This window comes from Lissotriton vulgaris, chromosome 9, assembly GCF_964263255.1.
Source record: "Lissotriton vulgaris chromosome 9, aLisVul1.2, whole genome shotgun sequence".
In the NCBI taxonomy this organism is placed as follows: Eukaryota; Metazoa; Chordata; class Amphibia; order Caudata; family Salamandridae; genus Lissotriton; species Lissotriton vulgaris.
This window is the reverse complement of record NC_141697.1, coordinates 899,472,849-899,493,678: the sequence shown is the minus strand read 5'-3', so window position 1 is coordinate 899,493,678 and position 20,830 is coordinate 899,472,849. Positions and strand designations below refer to the sequence as shown.

At 45.1% G+C, this 20,830-nt stretch overlaps 1 protein-coding gene across 2 annotated transcripts in view; it reads right to left on the bottom strand.

Annotated features, from left to right (window-relative positions):
- The window catches only part of LOC147692464 (RAS guanyl-releasing protein 4-like), a 516,206-nt gene that overhangs the window by 79,644 nt on the left and 415,732 nt on the right, over positions 1-20,830 (bottom strand). For both annotated transcript variants that reach the window (XM_086938673.1, XM_086938674.1), the window contains 2 exons: positions 17,302-17,449; positions 15,330-15,366 (listed from right to left, as the gene is read on the bottom strand). In XM_086938673.1, coding sequence (XP_086794799.1) covers positions 15,330-15,366; positions 17,302-17,449 — 185 coding nt within the window. The remainder of the gene's footprint in view (positions 1-15,329; positions 15,367-17,301; positions 17,450-20,830) is intronic.

The following is a 20,830-nucleotide window of genomic DNA, read 5'->3' as shown; positions in this document are numbered from 1 at the left end:
CATAAAGCAGTCGCACTTTAGCTATAAATTGGTCACCTAAGCCAAATCTATTCATGATGGTAAAAAGGTATTCCCATTCAATGCGGTCAAATGCTTTTTCAGCATCTAAAGAAAGAAGGAGGGCATCATCAGCAAGATGTTTGGCTGACCATAGAGCATGAGAGAGAGTACGTAAATGATTTCGGGAGGAACGACTGGGAACAAAACCTACTTGAGAGTTATGAATTAAAGAAGGTAAAACTTTACGGAGACGGGATGCGAGAATGCTAGGAAGAATCTTGACATCAGAGTTTAAGAGAGATATAGGACGGTAACTACCGCACAACAAAGGATCTTTACCAGGTTTTGGCAAAACTGCTATGATGGCCTTGTTGGAAATAGAACCAAGAGAAGATTCCTCTACAGCTTCCTCAAAGGCAGCATGAAGAGTATCAATGATACTCTGACTAGTCCACTTAAATAATTCAGGAGGAAAACCATCATCACCCGGAGCTTTATGGTATGGTAAGGAAGTTATAGCTGAGGAGATTTCTTCTTTCGTAATAGCACCTTCAAGTAGGGCTCTACCCTCATCTGAGAGTCGTGGAAGATGTACCGCATCTAAAAAGTTGGACATCGCTTGTGTGTCTACGTGATTACTTGGAGAGTAGAGAGATCTGTAAAATGAGGCAAATTCCTCAACAATTTCCTGTGGTCGAGTAATTATATCACCATCACTTGATTTAATAGCTGGAATCGCCACAGCTGCTTCTCTCTGACGCAACTGCGCAGCCAGTAACCGACCAGCTTTTTCCCCTTGTTCATAGTGACGGCCTTTCATCTTTTGTAAGGCATATTCAGCCTTAGTAGTAAAAAGATTGTTAAGAGACATGCGTGCCTGTTCCAATGACTTACGGTTTTGGAGAGTCGGTTTTGAAATATAAAATTGAGAGAGCCGGCGAATGTCGGTTTCTAGATCTACTTGTTTGGCAACGTTTTTCTTGTTATATAAAGCAGCATCCCGCATGAGTTGACCTCTAATGGTTGCCTTAGCAGCCACCCAGACCATCCATTTAGAGGAAATAGAATCCTCATTATTAATAAGGTAATCACGCAAGTGCGACTGTAAAAGAAGTTTACCTGCTGGTATTTTGTATTTGTTTATATTTAAACGCCACGGCTTGCGTCCTGGACTCGAAAGACCCAAATCAAGAGATAAGAAAACAGGAGAGTGATCAGAAAGGGCAGCTTCTAAAATTGTAGAGTCTGTAACTAAGCGGACCGAGTGGTGTGAAAGGAGGAAGTAATCAAGACGTGAAAAGGTACCGTGAGTAAAGGAAAAGAACGTGTATTCTTTATCCTGTGGGTGACTGAGTCTCCAATGGTCCACAAGACCAGTGTCGGTGAGAATATCACGGAAGATGGCTCTATCCGAGGCATGGATGGTATCGATGCAACCGGTTCTGTCAAGAACTGGGTCCGGAGCCAAATTCCAATCACCTCCAATGAGAAATTGAGAAGCATGTATTTCTGTAAGAAGACGATTGAGGCGAAGGAAGAATTGTTTTTTGGGACCTACTGGAGCGTACACAGAACCGAGACAAATGAATGAATTCCCAAGTTTCAGTTTAACAAATACATACCGACCTTCCGGATCAGACCATGTCTTAGAAATTGTGAAAGGAAGTGACTTCCGAAAAAGGATGGCCACCCCACATTTACGAACCGGATGAGGGTTGGTGGGATCAAGTTTAGAAACACTATTATGGATGACCTTACCAACCCAGTCTCTACTGAGTTTACTGGATTCAATATCATCCAAATGAGTCTCTTGCAATAAAGCAATGTCCACATGCTTAGATTGTAAATAAGAAAGAACTTTCTTGCGTTTTATGTAATGGGTAAGGCCATTAACATTCCAGGAAATGACAGATAACGGATGAGCAGAAGACATTATGACAGGTTTCACAAAATCAGGAAGTAGGAAAAGAAGAAACAGATAAATACAAAACAAAAAAAAGAAGAGAGATGTTACCCTGGGGAACAAAAGACAAAAGGTGAGTAGAAGGTGAAATGATTGTTTGGGGAAAGGGAAAAGGAGAAAGAAAAAATAGATTAGAATGGCAGAGTGAAAAACTGGATTAGACAAAGGAGTTAGAAAAGAGAAAAAAAAAGTAGTAGAGGTATAGAAAAAAAAAAGAAAAGAAGAAAGAAAAGAGAAGAGAGAGTAACCTAGACTGTGAACTATGGGTCTGGGTACACTTAGAGCAACGCCAAGGGAGGCCGGACCCCCTTCGAGGAAAGAAGAATGGGCATCCAAAGGACAGATGATAACATGGAAACAGCAGCAACTGAATGTAAAAAAATCAGATTTTCAAACCTCTCTCCCTCCCTCCATAACACAATGTAAAATATATATGGAATAACAACATGAGTATATACTGTATAGGTGCGGAACAGTCAATGAAGTAAATATATCAAGCTGAACATTAGTAATGGCACTATAAGGGAAGAGAGAAACAGGTAAGAAGCTCTATAAGTGAAGCACTATCTATGAGCGAGACAGGCAAAGGCATAGATACTCTTAGGAGGCTGAAAGTACCCAATACAGAATATAAAGAACAATAAGATGGGAATCGCAATATGAAGCAAAAACGGAGTGAGCGTAATACAAAAACGTGACACTAGAACAAAAATAAGAAAAGAATGATAAGATAAGAAGAAAGGGCAGTAGAACAAGTGAAAAAATTAAAGAGACCGGAGTATATAATAAAGAGAAAGGAGAGACATAGAGAGAGGGAGAGATAAAGAAGAAAGAAAGCATGGAGAGAAACAAAACCAACACTACCATAGAAAGAAGGGGAAATACGAAGTCATTCAAAAGAGGAGAGATGGGAGAAAAAGAAGAATGGGGATCTAAAGGAGAAATGGGAACATGAGATATACAGAGTATAATAAAATAAAGTTACATCATCAAAATCGGAACCCCCCTCCCCATCCACTCCGCACAAGAGATTGTCGCGATACAGAATGTGGAAAAGAACAAGGGCATCAAAGTTCCCCTACAATCTGAACACAATATGAGAAGAGCAGGAGGAGAAAAAATAAAAGCAAGGAGAATGAAGCAAGAGAAAGACAAAGTACATAGGAAAAGAGGTGTGGGAAAAATAGAATAATAAAATAGAGGAGGGAATAAAGTCAAGAGCTCCGAAAGAGAATAGGAAGCAGAAAAGAGGGGGGGAAACCTACAGATGTTGGAAACATGAATGAGACCAGCAAATTGAAAAATACTCTAGAAGATAACAATGAAACAAAAGAAACACCAAACAGGAACTGAACAGCTAAGGAATGAATGAAACGTAGATCGATAAACAGGACAACAAAACAAGGGTCAAAGAAAGAAAAGAACAGAGGAAGAACAATCCCCCATAGATAAGGCAATAATCATACAATATGTAGAAACAGTTCCTAAAATTTAAAGAAAGAACTTGAAAACTGAGAGCAGTAGTCACATAGAGAATATAGAATAATAATGAGGTGAAAAACATTATGGAAATCATGCAGTAGAGGAGACCGTATTATATAGTAATGTAGATTCTTGACTGACGAATCAAGTAGCAAAAATAGGACCAACAATAGAAATTGCTACCAATGTGTGAGATAAGAAAACAGTAGAGCAGAGAAAGTGGAAGTCAGTCAGCATCAGGGTGCTTCTTGAGAGGCGATCTAGATGTGTCTCTCTTCTGTGTGGTAGTGAGAGAGGAGACGGAACGCAGAGCTGAGTCTCTATCCTCCTGGGAGCGAGGCAAACGGGTGAGATCCCTGCCACGTTGTCTGGAGTCAGTAGAATCGTTCAGAGAAGATGTTGACACATTTGTAGCTGAAGTCTTGGATTGAGAAGGGGGCGCATGGGAGGAAGATTGAGTCTCCATATCTTCGGACCTGAGATCGTCCAAGAACTGCTGAAGAAGCGCAGGATCATAAAAGTCTTTAGAATTTCCATTCCTAGTAACACAAAAGCGCGCAGGCTCAAATAACCCATATTTGATGTCCATTTGGCGCAGTTGGGGCCACAAAGAGAGAAACGCCTTTCTCCGTTCATTCGTTTCCTTAGAGAAGTCTGCAGCCATGTGAATGGTATGACCTTGAAACAGAAAGGAGCCTTGTGAGCGAGCAAATGATAAGATTTGGCGGGCTTGTTCATGACAAAGAAAACATGCTATAATTGGTCGGGGTCGTGCAGAGGCATCAGAGCGAGGTGGACCCAGTCTGTGAGCCCGTTGACATTCAAGAGGGGGAGTAAAGGAAATTCCAGTCAAAGTGAGAAGAGTGACACATAGAAAGTTCTTCATGTCATGCTTTTCAACATTTTCTGGAAAGCCGAAAAAACGGACATTGTCTCTACGACTGCGATCTTCCAAATCGATGATCTTGCTGTGTAGAAAAAGGAGATCTTGGTCCGAACCTTGAACAGAATCCAATCGACTTTCCATAGCCACTATTTTAGAGTCAATGTTGTCAATCCTTGTGTGAAAAGTAGTGAGTTCAGCCCTAATTGACTTAGTCTCCGCAGCCAATGATGACATGGTAACATCTAGACCCTCCAGTCGACGATTAACTCCAGAAAGTTCTTGTAAAATACGTTACATGGTGCCAGATAAGGACTTGTCACTCTGAGGTGACGCAGTTTGCGATGAAGGAGGCGACGCAGGACCATTACCTTTAGGTGGCGAAGCGGAAGGTTGTTTCACTACTTCGGTGAAAAGTGGCTGCTTAGGTCCACGAACCCCATTCCTGGCAGTAGACATCTTCGTGCACCGTTGTATAGGTGGTCTATAGTAGCGAATAGATGGGATAGTGGAGTAAGAGGCAATGATGAGACCAATGACGTGTCAAGCACCCAAGAGGCAAAGATACATATGCAGCAAGTATATAGTGCTTAAAAGTGGAGAACTGCCCAATGGTGTCTCCAAACAGCAAGTAGTGCGTCACCAGAACAGTGTAAAATTGAAGTGACAAATGTCGCACGCCAAAACTGTCTCCTCAAGAAAGCATGCGGGTATAATAAGTGAAAACAGCAGCAGGCCAGCTATACCACAATAATAAATTGGACCACACAGCAGAAGTGCAGTGATTGAGCTGAAGGTGAAAAGGCAAAGACATGCAGAGCAACAAAATGAGGTGACCGAATATAATAAAGAAAATTGTCACCAGCTGTCACTTGGGGCCAACACAACAAAGCACGTGAATTTACTTTGAAGAAATGTAAGGCAGTTGTTTGTGGCACTGGAAAATACTTTAGAGTCATTGAAAAATGTTGAAGGCGCTGTGAAAAATAATTCTTTAGAGTGCTGCAGTTCAGTATTTAGAGAAATCCCCTCAGAAATGTATTGGGAGAGGGTGCCGTGTGTTAAGAATACACACAATGTTAGAACTCAGCGCCTGTCTGATTGTAGGAGCGCGGCCTCGCCTGATGAGGGGGTGCGGCCTAAGGCGTGAGAAAGCCCGGCCCTGGAGTTGCTGGAGGCGCGGCTTACCCTGACAGGAAGTGCGGCGTCATAAGCGCAGAGGTCCCGGTATAGATGACGGTGCAGACAGTCACGTCTTCATGCCGCCAAGAAGGAAGGAAACCAGCGCTGCAGCAGCACAAGAAACACGTCGCTGCATTCCTGGCAACGTCCGCTGACAATGGAGCTCCAAAACAGGATCCCGGCAGACAGGTAGGCAAGGAAGGATCGTTGGGGGTCCGTCCCTCAGGGGAGCTCTCCCCTCAGGCGGCCATCTTCCTGCGTGGCCAGACCACGCCCCCTAATGTAGCTTTTTCTGATTTATTGATCAAGTCCCGCCCTACCATATCCATGGATCCAAATACAGCAGTCAAACAGTTTGTGGACTGGATAGATAATGCCGTGAACCTACTAGTTCCCCTTAAGACTATCTCCAGGAATAGAAAGGTACCATCCTCCCCATGGTTTACAGAAGATCTTAGGAGACATAAACAAGAATGTCGTAGAGCGGAAAGAAATTGGCGAAGGTCCTATGATCTAGTTAGTAAAATGCGCTACAAACAAACACAACTAACCTATAAAAAATGATTTTAGAGACCAAGAAGAAGTATTTTGGTAACCAAATTGATTCTGCCAAAAACTCTAGTAAACAGTTATTTGAAGTAGTTAAACATCTGGCAGGGAAGTCGACAGATTCTGCCCCCATTCCATCGCAGGCCCTCTGTGACTCCTTGGCTAACTTCTTCTTCACCAAAGTTCACAATATCTACACTGAGTTCTCCACTAATGATATAACATCTTCAGCTGCATCTAGCATGCCCCATACTTGCAAATTAGATCAATTTGAGGCACTGCAGGAGGAACATATCAGGGACCTTATGGTGTCTATAAAATCAGGATCAGCTTTGGATCCCTGCCCTCCCAGAGTTTATCTACCAGTTCTGGATATAATTAGCAGGTCTATCATGCAAGTTTGTAATGTGATTCTTGGGTCTGGGATATACCCGAATATGTTAAAAACTACTCTGCTAAAACCGCTTCTTAAGAAGCCGTCTCTAGATAAGGAACAGCTTAAAAACTATAGACCCATAGCCAGTTTACCATATATATCCAAGGTACTCGAGAAGGCCATGAACATCCAGTTGGCGGACTATCATGAGCAAAACAAATTGCTGGATGATACGCAGTTTGGCTTTCGAAAGCTCCATGGTACAGAGACGGCCCTTATTAAAGCTGCAGATGATATCAGAACCATCAGGGATCAAGGTGGTGCAGCTATTCTCATAATGCTAGATCTCTCGGCGGCTTTCGACACGGTCGATCATTCCATCTTGATTGACCGTGTCGGAAGTCTGGGCATTCAATCCAGCGCGAGAGAGCTGCTCACCTCTTTTCTCTCCAGTAGATCACAGGCAGTTACATTGGGTCCTTTTAAATCGCCAGAGCTTGCCTTGCCTTGTGGAGTTCCCCAGGGCTCATTGCTTAGTCCAACACTGTTTAATATCTACGTGTTGGACTTGGCGAGAGTTATTAAATCCTACCAGATGAGCCTAACCTCCTATGCTGACGACACCCAGCTGGTGCTTGCTATTAATAATGACGCGGAACATGTAGCGGCACGGTTTCAAGAGGGCATGCTGGCTATTAGAGATTGGATGCTGGCCAACTGCTTGAGGTTGAACTCCGAGAAAACGGAGGTGGTCATTTTTGGAAACATCACCCCACAGTGGTCACCGGTGTGGTGGCCTCCTTCGTTAGGAGCTTTACCAACCCCCTCTGCTAGGGTCAGAAATCTGGGCATAGTTTTTGATGATAAGCTAAACTTTGTAGCTCGTGCTAACCAAACGGTGGCGAATGCTTATCACAAACTCAGACTAATTAGGAAAATCATTCCCTTTCTGTCGGATAGTGCGGGAAAAACAGTAGTGAGTACATTGGTGCTCTCCTCGCTTGATTACTGTAATGGTTTGTTTGTCAACGCACAAGCCCGGGTTATCTCTAAGTTACAGATGATCCAAAATGCAGCAGCAAGACTACTTTCTAAAACTCTAAAATTTAATTCAGTCAGTCATATGATAAAAAACTATCATTGGCTATCAATTAAAAATCGAATCAAATGTAAGTCACTTTGCTTAGCATTTAAAGCCATTCATAACCAGGGTCCTAGGTTTCTGCAAACTCAGCTCTCCACCTACCGCCCTTTAAGACCACTGAGATCGATGTTGTTGCATCAATTAGCGGTACCACGCACAAGGACAGTCACTTGGGGAGACAGGCGTTTTACGGTATCTGCAGCTAGACTCTGGAACTCGCTCCCATTGACAATTCGAACAGCATAATCGCTCCCCCAATTCCGGAAACTGGTGAAGACCTGGTTGTTTAACCAGTAATGGGTTCCTCGTTCAGACTCTGCCACCCTCAGAAAAATCCTATCTGGTATTCATAGCGCCAAGACGCCCGCGGGCATATGTATGCGCTCTATAAATTGTATTAATAAATAAATAAATAGATAAATGAGGACTCACATTCCTGCCAAATAATAATACACTTTCTCCCAGTGTCCCTTTTTAAAACCTCACACAGACTGGTATTCTTGGGCTACTCTGTGAATGGATTCCCTGGCCATGTATTTCATGGACTGTCTGGACATTAATGCCGCTCTGAGGTGTGTGGTGGTGCTTTTGGACCCCGAGGATGTTCCCTGGCTTTGGCGTGAGCCCCAGCAGCCCTGAGGCTGGTGACTCTTCCCGCCCCCTCTACGCCAGACGCTTTAAAACAGCGCCTCGCGGCCCCCCTCCGCGGGAGCTGCTCGGAGGTGTGTGGTGGTGCTTTTGGACCCTGAGGACGTTCCCTGGCTTTGGCGTGGACTGCGAGCCCCAGCAGCCTCGAGGCTGGTGACTCTTCCCGCCCCCTCTACGCCGGACGCTTTAAAACAGCGCCTCGCGGTCCCCCCTCCGCGGGAGCCGCTCGGAGGTGTGTGGTGGTGCTTTTGGACCCTGAGGACGTTCCCTGGCTTTGGCGCGGAGCGCGAGCCTCAGCAGCCCTGAGGCTGTTGACTCTTCCCGCCCCTTTCATGCCCTATATTCTGATCTGCGCATCCCGCATCGCGGTAAATTCTACCTGCGCCCCAGTCCTTGTACATGCTCCACAGGACGCGGACCATATCTCTTCAATTATAGGATCCCCTAAAGAGGAGGCTACAGCGCTCCCCGATGTTCCATCTTTGACCTCCTCGCCCGAGAAACTTCCGGTAAATCCACCAATGGGAAAACAGAGAGGGGCAAAACATATGCGGAAGTGGGCTGCAACTAAAGTGATTGGTCGCAGGAAAATCAGAACAGCGAAGGGATTGTCTGGCAGTGCTACACCTCCAAACTACAAGGGATTGTCTATTTTGAATGATACTACTGACTTGGATACTGACCCATCCCTGTTACCGGCTGCTTCTCAAGGATTTCCTATTCTGGAGCAGGCAAAGTGTACGGGGGGGATAAAGCGTGAGGACAAACTCCTTTTAGAAAGACTGAGGTCCTTATTAAAGTCAGCACTTGATCCTCTAGAAGTGAAGCTTGCTAGCATGGAATCTCAGCTTTCTCAGCTACAACAGGCTATGGCTGGGTATAGGGTAAAAAGAAAGAGAAAATGCAGGCGGCTGATATCGCTCAAACCAGTTATGTGCCCACTGGGGCTCCCTGCCCTCTCCCTCCTCCTGCTGCTGGGTCTTCTACCACAGTTACCAATATGACAGCTGTGGGCGTAGGAGCTAGTGTAGGGCCTGCAGTGGCGGGCAATCTGAGTATACCCACTATAGATTCTGCTGGGATACCAACAGAGGGGGGCAGTTTATATCCACTACGACATCTCAGGTTATGGCCAGAATTGACTTACCGCCCAAAACCAGTCCGTATGTGGTGGTACTCGCAGGTATCCCTGAGATTAGCAACCCAGCCCAGGAATCATTTATGTCACTAAAAAATAAAGTGACCCACTGGCTTAACCATAATAGACCCTTACCGCTTAATGCTAGGAGTGAGGCATTGATGGGTGGGTCATAGTCGGAAAAACATTACAAGTGATTGTGTTCTTGGCAATTTTAGGGACCCGCGCACAGTAGAATACATCTGTAATTGGTCTCACGACAGTGCAGGGTCAAGGATCAAACCCTATCCTCTCTCCTTCTTCTACCCTCAACCAGTATTGTTAGATTGCGCATCAGATTGGTCCCTGGTGATGCAAAGGTGGGGCCGAGGGGCGAATAGGGGTGGCCACAGAGACCAAATCACTCAAAACTACCCACTAACTCAACTTAGGTTTAGTTCCCTCGAGATGGTGGATTGACTTCAGGCGGATAGGGAGACTGGGGTGACTATTTCACAGTTTAAGAACCCCAAAGAGGCTACTGAAATTGTAGAAGAGTCTGAGGTTAGCCCAGTAAAATCCCCTTCACTCACCCAGACCCGGGAACTAAACATAGCTAAAGGGCTTGCGACACAGGAAAGTGTAGTGCCACAGCATCGAGATCAACTTAATTGTGGGGCTCTAAATCCAGGTGAAACAACAGGAAGTGCTGCAGCAACCAAAGCTGCTGCGGCACCGAAACCACTTAAAATATTATCCTGGAATGTGGCGGGCATAACACATAAGCTACACTGTACGGAGTGGGGCTCCTTGGTAGACCAGATGGACTTATGTCTGTATCAGGAGACTTGGGCCAGGGAGGAACATTCAAGAGCGGGATTTGCCACTTTTCACGTACCTGCAAAGTGGGGAGGGTGAGGAAGATCTTCTGGGGGCCTGACTATATGGGTCGCCCTTCATCTGGGTTGTGCGGTGGAAAACGTGACCACATACTCAGAGGATGTGCAGTGTCTAGTGCTCAAATGTCCCAACAGGTTCTGGCTGGCGGTTGTGAATGTTTACTTGCGGCCAGTACGGCTGGGTCTTGAGTCATCCACAATCGATGATCTATCCCAATTCTTGAGTACATTGACCAGGGAACATGGGCTCTTGGTGGCAGGAGATGTGAATTGCCAATATGAGCCGTTTTTTAAACCTAGTGAAGGTGCTCTCATGGGAGAGGACGATTACTGGGCGATTCCCCAATGTCAATCCCCACGCCCCAAGGTGTGGTCCCCGCTGGCAACTCAGATCACAGCCCTTGTATTAAATAATTCCCTTATGGCGTGTAATGGACGTTCAGCGTCCGACAGCCTGTCAGTCTGTACTTACAATAAGAAAGGGCATGAGTCCCGAATCGATTACATCATGGTGGAATCCCGGATGTGGTCGTTGGTCACTGATTTCAGGGTAGTCGAGAGAATCGATAGTGACCATAATGCGTTATGCCTGGAGCTGGTGTGTCCAGGGCAACAAGAAATAGATCCAAACAATGGGGGAGGAGATGATGAGGTGACTGGACTGACAATAACAAGTAACAGGCGCAGGGTAAAGTGGGGGAGAATAGTAGGATCGGAAGAGAACTTAGCTAAAGCATATAATATAGTCCTACCACGACTCTTGGAGGTCGAAACTTTAATCTCCCAAGACTTTCCTACGGATTTTAACAGTGAACTTAGTGGGATTCATTCAGATCTAGTTAAAAATCTTGCTGAAGTGTTCGACCCTCAGGCACCCAAAAGAAGGCCGAGACAACCTGTCTCATCCTGGTATAACTCGGCATGCAGGAGAACAAAAGGTAATCTTCTTACAGCAATCAAGGCTGGGTCCAGTAGAATTGCGATCCGTAGATCGCAATATAAAGAGGTCATCGGCCCTGCAAACAAAGAATAGGACATGGAAAGGTGGATGATTTTAAAGCAAGCCCTGGATTCAAAAGACGCCTGCAGATTCTGGTCATTGGTTTATCATGGCTCGGGTGACCCAAAATCCGCCATAGAGCCGAATATTGCGGCACCTGTAAGGGAGGCCCATTTTAAAGGCTTATATGGGGGTGAATCTGCATTTTGCAGCTTATCTGATCCGCAAATCCCAGAAGATCAGCAGGAGCCCATGGAGTTTACCTTAGGGGAGGTGACAAGCGCTATAGGGAAACTCTCAGCAGGAAAAGCCCCGGGACTTGATAAACTACTGAGGGATCTTTTCAGACACCAACCTGAAATCTGGGGCCCCTATCTCCTAGTGGTATTAAATGCCATTTTGAGTGGAATGGAAATTCCGAGTACTTGGCTGGGGGCAGAGATAGTCCCGATTTTTAAGAAGGGGTCACCTCTGCTCCCAGTCAACTACAGGCCAATTAGCTTAATAGACGTACAACAAAAAATATTTGCGAGATTGGTCTTGGACCACTTGTCGATGTGGATGGAGGAACACGATGTACTGAGCCCCTTCCAGGCGGGATTCAGGAGGAATACGTCCACCATGGACCAAATTTTCCGACTGATCCTGTTGTACTGGAAGAATGTAAAGGTGGAGGGTGCCAGCCTCTACATGGTCTTCGTGGACCTCCAGTCCGCGTTTGATCTAGTACCCAGGGGGAAACTGTGGTCTGTTCTTCGGGATTTGGGTGTCCCGCAGCAGATTTTAGTGTTGCTCATAAGATTACATGAGGGGAACGCTGTGGCAAGAACGGCACGCTGTCACCAAGGTTTCCCGTTGGTAGGGGGGTGAGACAGGGTTGTGTATAGGCACCGACCCTGTTTTACCTCTATGTCAACGGGGTGATCTCACATCTGGACAGCGTCCCTGATAATGATGCACCTAGGCTTGCAGGTAGGAGGGTGCCGGCGATTATGTTCGCGGACGACACCCTCCTTCTCTCCAAATCTCCCATGGGGATCCAGAGGATACAGAACGGCTTTGAGGACTTTTGTCGGAGTAGAGGCCTTGAGATTAACGTCGACAAGACAAAATTCTTGATTTTTAACTCACCAGCGTCCACTCGCGCAAATCCATCATTGGGCGATGTACGTCTGGAAAGGGTTACGACTTTCCAGTATTTGGGTGTCTTATTCATGAAAATTTGTCTTGGAGTCCACAAAAGGTGAAATCCCATATGAAACTCACACAGTTGTCGGGTGCTATCTTAAAAGTCTCAAACTCCTCAAGCTTTAGGCCAGTGAGCCCTGCACTGGAGGTGTACAAGACGCAAGCAAGGACAGCCGCTCTCTAAGGGGGTGAGCTTTGGGGACATTGCGTCGCCCCTGAAATGACCAAAGCTGAGTCTAAATGTGTACGCCGATTGGTGTTGATTCCTCAGAGTACCCCACTAATACCACTTAGGCTAGACTTGGGACTCAACAACATTCAAAGTGGAACACCTCTTTGTGTCCCAAACCAGTGGCACTGCAAAATACCGCTTTTAGCAGTCTGTTTTAACTTCATTTTTATTCATTTCGAGAATGTTACTCTTATTCTTCCCTCTTTTTGATTCTTTGTTTATCCAAGTCAACATTTACACTGTCGCAATCCACATGAAAGGAAAAAGCAATTTCCCAGGTTTCTTATGTTAAAGATGGGCCATCCTAACCTCCTTCAAAAACACGTGCTAGAGCCAGGTTCGTAAAAAGCAGTTTATTCACACCCTATGCATTTCAAGCCAATCTGGCTCTTCGTCAGGGGTAACTGTAAATTACAATATACATCTGTGTTAATATCACAACCTCTTGTAGCGTACACAATTTGTTGTTTTAAAAAAACTCACATAATCCTTTGCGCCTATGTGCATCAACTCAATTATTTACATTGATTCCACTGTCCTGCTAAACAATTAATTTCATGTGCCACCCCATCTATATTTATGTTTCATTTCCCCTGTGCGTAGCACCTCTTTAATGCTCCCCCACTCACTCTGCTATGTCGGTGCCAGAGCCTCCCTTCCTTTGATTGTTTACACTCGGTTACGTGTTCTCCTAATCACTTCCTCCTGCACCTTTTCCACTAACATTCATTTCGTTCTAAACTTAATCCGAACTGTGCTTTGGGACTGCCACCTATTGCCAAATGAGTTGAAAGTTAAGCCCCTAAGGTTCTGCCACAGGTTATGGACTACCCCAGATCCTTAGCTATAATTGCGTAGGCAAAATCCCTTGGCTTTTGTTTATTAAGTATGAACTGTCAAACATAGGATTACAATCCTTGTGGGAAGATCCAGAGAGGGCTTGTGGTCAGGTATCACGCAAACTGTTTTCCAAAATCTACAAAGGAAAGAAATTGGAAAACCAAATTGCCGATCCTAATGTAGGCACCGTTACCAACTCTTTCTTAGAATTCAAAAATTCATATTATTTTGAGGACTTCATGGACGTTACCTTCCCGATTTTAGCTCGAAAACTTCTTATTCAGTGGCGACATGGCACCTTACCTCTGAAGGCCGTTACAAGTAAGTGGACGGCCTCCTTAGATAAGTCTTGCCCGGGCTGCAGTTGCGACATAGAAGATGAGCTTCATGTTCTCTTCTTTTGCCCAGCTTACTCCACATCAAGAAAATATTGAGTGGCACCATTGTGCAGATATTTGGGTTTCAAACACTGCTTGAATGCCTTTAGAATTCTTAAAACTAGTAAATCGAGCCCTATTGTTTTTGCACTCTCCAAATTTTTGCTAGCCATGTGGTGCAAGCGGCGTAAATTAATTGAAATCTATTGCTAGCACCAGAATGATTGTCCAGAATCTGAAGTTATTTTAAAATATTCGAAAGATGAAATGATTTTATTCTGCTTATATGAATATACTGCCATGTGTATATATATGATTTTTTAATGTTACTTGTATTCCCACTTTCTCTTCCCTTTCCCCTTGTTTTTTACCCTGTACTCTTTTATGGCCGAACTGGCCGAAATAAAGAATTTTTGACTTGAATTGAATTAATGACATGGATTGCATGGGCATGCACTGATGCACCGATTCCACAGGCATACACTGCTTGAATTCTACAGACATGTACTGCAGAATTTTCATGGGTATGACTTGCAGAGATTCCATGTCTATGCCTTTAAGTGGTTCTCAGATCACCAGTGGTGGGTGCTTCAGAATAGGGGTGGGGAACGGAAAAAAAATTACCTTCCATTCACCGCCGTACCCCTCTCCTCTGTCTTCTTCATCTGCACTAGCAGCACTAGAAGCGGACTCTCCCAGTTAATCACGACGCTGAATGAACAGCGTTGTGATTGGTCTGAGTGGCCTGCTTGGCCGCTCAGACAGTGACTGGGAGCCTGGGCATGTTCTCCGTCGGGCTGAACAACACAGCCAGGTGGAGAACATGCTATGTGCGCATGAATGTTTGGCTGGCCCAAGAGGGCCGACCAAACATTCATGCGCACTTAGGGTGTGGAAACCAGTCCTCACTCTGCTCTGGCGAGCTCGCCTTCACCCTGCCCTGACCTAGCTCCAGTCCCGCACAGAGAAATAAAATGATAATAACGTCTTGTTATTTTCATTTTCTTTTTGCATTGCTCAAATAGCAGTGGGGCGATGCTACCCCGCCTTAGCGGAGTGGCCGCCACTGCAGAGCATGCAATGAAGGAATTAACTTGGCAACCATTGAAGACAATTTTCTGCATGCAATTCAGAGATTCTGTGAGCCTGACTTGCATTGTTTACAAGGGATTGCCTGAGCATTCACTACTGATATTAATTGAGCAATCATAGAAACCCCCTATTCCTGGCCTTACAGTACAGAGATTCTCTCAACATATAGTGTAGTTTTTACTTGCCATTCTTTGCTGGAATTCTTACCTACATCGGTGCAATGCTTTCCTGCACATGCCTAGCATGGATTTCATAAGCATGCATTGCAGGGATATCCTGGGCAGCCATTGCAGGATTAAACATTTGGGAGAATCACAAAGAATTGTAATGTTTTGTTCTAACCTAACATACACTTACCTCGGCACTTGTACCCTTGCTTTGTGACACCCCAGAACTGCAAGAGAACAGAGACAGAACCAATTGTTAGTCAGGTACAGCTTGTCATTTCTTGCATCTTCTGTTATAGGTTTTTTATGTAGTGCATTACTCTTGGTAACAGAAATTTTGTGATGCAGTTTAATTGTGACATTTCCAATCGAAGCCTAATTTCAAAAGAATAAATATAAGGGCTGATGACGAGTTTCCTTGCTAAATCCAATACATGCACGAACCCCTGTTTGCTAAAGGATCGTAATGATTTGATTTGATTTGATTTGATTCGGATTTATAGAGCGCGTAGCTACCCTAGGGCATCCCAGCGCTAGTGACCAAAGCTCCAACAAGGTGGGGAAATAGGGGAGAGGTGATCAGGGAAAATTTTGGGGAAGAGCCAGGTCTTTAATCGCTTCCTGAACCTGAGGTGGTTGTGTTCTTACCTCAGGGAGAGTGGGAGGGAGTTCCATAGTCTAGGGGCATTGTAAGAGAACAGGCGACCGCCGGTTCTGGCCTTCCTAATTCTAGGGACTTTTGCGAGGGATAAGGAGTTAGATCTTAATTGTCTACGTGACTGGTGCTGTGTCAGAAGTGGTCTGAGAATGGGGGGGGGGCTTCATTGTGCATTATTCTGTGGGCAATACACAGGGTCTTGAAGTTGACCCGTTCTTTCACTGGCAACCAGTGCAGGTTTCTGAGGGCTGGTTTGTCTGAACTCCTCGCTGTAGTTCCTGTGAGGATTCTTGCAGCCGCATTTTGTGCACATTGAAGTCTGTGGACTACAGAGGCTGGAGCCCCCAGATACAACACATTTCCATAGTCTAATCTGGAGTTCACCAGCCCCTGCATCAGGAGCTTCCTGGATTGGAGGGGGAGTAGATGGAGAATCTTTCGTGCCATCTTTATGAGGCCGAAGCAGGTTCCCGCAGTCTTCCTAGCTTGAGTCTTAAAACTGAGATCCTGGTCCAGCCATATCCCCAGGCTCTTTATCTCGGATTTGGGGGTTGGTGGAGTTCCCATGCATGGCGGCCAGGGAAGGGATGTGGGGATTTTGTTTGGATTTCCCAAGAGGAGTATTTCTGATTTCTCACCGTTTAGTTTTAACCGGGAGTCGCACATCCACTGGTGCACCTTCTCAAGACAACTGGATAGATTAGAGAGGGAGTTGCCTGATTGGTTAAGGGAAACGACGAGTTGTGTGTCGTCGGCGTACATTATAGATTTGATGCCAAGAGGTTTGACAACATCCTCGAGGGGTGCCATGTACACATTAAGAAGTGTGGGGCTCAGGGAAGATCTGCCACTTGAAAGGACCTATCTTCGAGGCGGTCACATCCCATATATTTTACATTGCGGCGGGTGCTGCTTTAAGCAGAACCCGCCGCAATGTAAAATATGCATGTGTAGCCTTGGCATGCACAACTTGGCAGGCACCGCGTGGTGTCTACCACCCTGTGCATGCTAAAGCAGGGGGGTACCAAAGGTACCCCCATGTGCAACCCCACCCCCAACACCCTGGGGGCTCGCAACGGGCCCCCAAACACGAAGGACCATATGCTTTTCCACGACGGAAAAGTCGCCACGGAAAAGCATGTTTTATGCCCCATCCTAATATGGCTGGCGTTGTCTGATAGAGACCGCCACCATATACGAGCTTTTCCGCCACAGTCGGAAGGCGACCGCGGCGGAAAAGCGGCAGATGGTCTTCCCATCCGCTGCTGACCCCCCAGCCATCCTAATGTGGCGGGGGTCTTTGATTACACTGCAGCGGTGAATCCGCATCATCCGGGCCGGCGGTGGCTTCCGCCAGCCCGAAGGATGCAGATTCACCACAAACCTAATCGGCCCCTTGGTTGTGAGCGCCAAACCTTCCCACCTATTCCCCTTGACCTGCGCGACTTGCAAGAGTCACTACATCACTACACACAATACACATGGCTCCCACCATGTTACTTACAAAACCATCACAGCTGCGGCAGAAGGTGGGCTTTTTGAACGTGGTCTCGAGTAAATTGTGGAGGCATCCGAGGCCGAACTTGGAGCACTTGGAGATAGCTTTCATGAAGCAGGCGGTGATCTCATCGCGGCTGAATGGCCCCTCACTGCTGGGGAAGAAAGACAATTAAGATTTATTGCTTCTGTCCTGTTTACCCTTCACCACATCAATGAGGAACGAAAGAGTGCACTTCTGCCATTGATATCTGTGGGAGCATGATTGAGAGGGTGATTGAGGGGTTGGAGCGGGACTGAAGGGTGAAGGACTATCCTTCTACCCTGATACCAGTGGTGGCAGTGCTGAGGAGGGAATCTCTACCTTTCTGCTCTGGTTGCCGGTGAATTCAGTGGAAACTAAGAGTGAAGGACCTTATTTCAAATATGTCTAGCATTGGCTTCAAGTTGGGGCTGTGGAGGTGTTCCTTTCTGGTGTATGTACATATGACTCATCACCTCAATAACTGTGTATTGCGTCATGTTCAAGGCGGAACTAGATCAAAGGCCCGTCACTAACTGCACTGCTGGTCAGACTATGGGGCAGATTTACAAGCCCCTTCCCTTGAGCCTCTTTTACGCTGCTGTTGCGTCACTTTTGTGATGCAGCTGTGGCGCAAAAGAGGCGCCATGCTGCGGGGTATTTACAAAGTGACGCATCTGGGAGATGGGTCACATTGTAAAGCCATGCGACAGAAATAGGCGTTCAGGCGTGGGGGGGGGGCTTTCCAGCGCAGGAACGCCTCCTAAAAGTGGCTGACTGAACTCTACAAGATTTCACTCAGTCCCTTTTAAGCCCATGCTGCGTCAAAACCCTGGGTCTGCTTGAAGCAGGTGTAAGGATTGATACAGCTTTTAAAAGATAGGGCACCCCGGAGCCTTGCTGGTGCTGCATCGCGCTTGCGACGAAACTCCAGCAATGCACCACCTTTACGGCACAGATGCGTCACGCATCTGTCCGTTTTTGCCCCATGGTGCCCCACATTCTAAATGTGGCGCATCCATGGTGGCGGAGCCCTGACACACAATAACTGCTGTTTATGCAGGGATGCGCCAGTTATTGTAAATCTGCCCCTATATGTATTAGAGAAACTTTGGTAGGTTTCTATATGTACAACCTATCCTCCGCTTTAGCTTTTCCCTCAAGTGAAATGCAAAGCATGACATGCATAAGGCGTCAAGTGGAATGCTATGATGGTCATAATAATCATAGTGTTTGAAAGCATGAGCTACTGTGATGTATACAATAAGCTTCAAATAACACAATTAAAGAATATGTTCAGAATTCAATGAGTATAAAAAGATAGTAACAACCCGGTAGCAAAAATTAGATGTCTACATGGTCACATGTATCGAACTTGGTGCTTAATGCACATAGTATGATTGAAAAGTAGAACATAAGCATTTGACAGAGTATATGATAACTGGAACCACACTAAGGAATGTAGCTGTGTAGTGGCAAATCTGATTGGGTTAGGAGTATATCAAGTAGAGAGATGTTTAGCGAGAAAATATCTATGGTCGTGATTATGAGTGCCCTCTTAATTCCAATGGGGCCAGTAAAGCAGTTACCATCCCATAGGAATTATACGTTTTCTGTTTTGACACAGACATTTCGACTCTTGAAAACAGCTGAAATCTCTCTCTGTAAAACAGTCGGGGAAATGAGGAATTATCATGGGAATCAAATCTGAAATTACTGATTCCATTGGCAACTTCTCACCTCCTAGTGGACTCTCGAGGTCCAGTTCACAATGAGCTAAATTTGCCCCACCCCACCGTTACCAGTACCGCTGGTATGGGTAAGTCAGGGGGTAGTGAAAATCTAGACCATTTTCCACTCAAAATGAGGGAAGTCAGAATTGCAAGTTGTCTATAACACAGTGCGAATGTGAAGAGTGACTGTTGTGTGACTACTCTTCTCAAAGGGTACCAGAGAACAATACATTCTGGGTGGGGGAGGGAAGTAGTGTGGAATGGAGAGAAGGAGGAGTCATATAGAGTTAGATTTAATACATGGTGAGACAAAAGGGGTGAAGAGATGGAGCAGAAGGTCAAAGAAATAATTATGCTAGTAGGGTCAGTTATTTTTTCGATGAGCACATTTTTAGTAATTTTACTGCAGGTAAGGAAGACAGGGGGATAATGGATTTGGGCTTGCAATGCTTTCAAGAGCATTAAGGCATTGGTTGAGTAGAATCTCTCTTTGCACTTGAAGCAGCATAACTTAGACTTCACCCTCTGCATATATATTTTGTACACATGTTACCATACATCCAATGTGTACCTTAACTCATTAACTTGTGTGTTTCACATGTAGGCATTATCATATAACATTGTGTGCACATTTAGAAGTCACAATGTATTGTAGTGAAGTGGCTAAATAACATGTGAATTCACTCTATTGAATATTCACGATGACAGTGATGGAAACTTGCTTTCTTCTGGTTAATAATGTTATAATTTGCTTCCATTTTGATTCTTGAGCTAGTTTATCTTGCCTTTAGGCCTTAGTCAAAAGCTCCACATTTTGAGTCGGTCAGTATGCTGCTTGTTCATTTCATTGTAGTGGAGTGGTCAGGTCCTTCGTTAGCTAGAGAAAGGCTCATTTATCTGCACTAAACTGATAGTAAGGTATGACGATGAGAAGCTGGCAGCAAGGAAGATGAAAAGACAATTAGAGGAGACTCCAGTACCTGGTGTACCCAGAGGATGCAACACTCAAGAACGAGCAGATATGTAACTAATCGTGCTGGGATAGGAATATAGGGAGACTACTGGTTCCCGATGAATGCGCCACAGGATTTGTACTGAACTGTGAACGCGAGATATGGATGTTCATGCACTTTTTATTGTGTTTTTAATTAGTGTTCCATAGCAGTTTGAGGTTAGACCATTCCTGACTCCGAAGAGAACACATCTCTCTACCTCTGATTCACCTGAGTGTGAGGCTTCATGCTAACCAATCTTTCTACTTTCTAAACTCCACTTAAGTTCACATGAGGATGACAACTTCTTCCTTTCATTTTTAGAAACCCCCTTCACACTTTCACTGTTCAATTTAGCCAGACCTAGCTTCTAAATGGGATATTCAATCTGGATTCTTTACAATATTTATATACTTATTTGCATCCTTTGATTTATAATATCTTGATTTAGCGAGTGTGAACACCTCAATTTTTTTCCTATAAATATATATTTGAATAACCTTTAAAAAACTTGATCAATGTAATGAAATTATAATCTGAAAATAAACCTTTATGGTGGTAAACCATTCTCTCTGTCGGTGTTGTAGATTTGTATTGATTTATTGAAAATGAACTTTGTTTCTGAATGCTAGCTCTCCCTAAACACTTTATGTTGAATGCCAAAGGTTCATACGACCACTTGGGGGAGTCTGTTTGATAACTGCACCAAGAAACTGGGGTTCAGAGACCCCCGGTCCATCAAACGGAAGCAAACAGAGGATGGTTAGGGACTGAAATGAGGGAGACTAA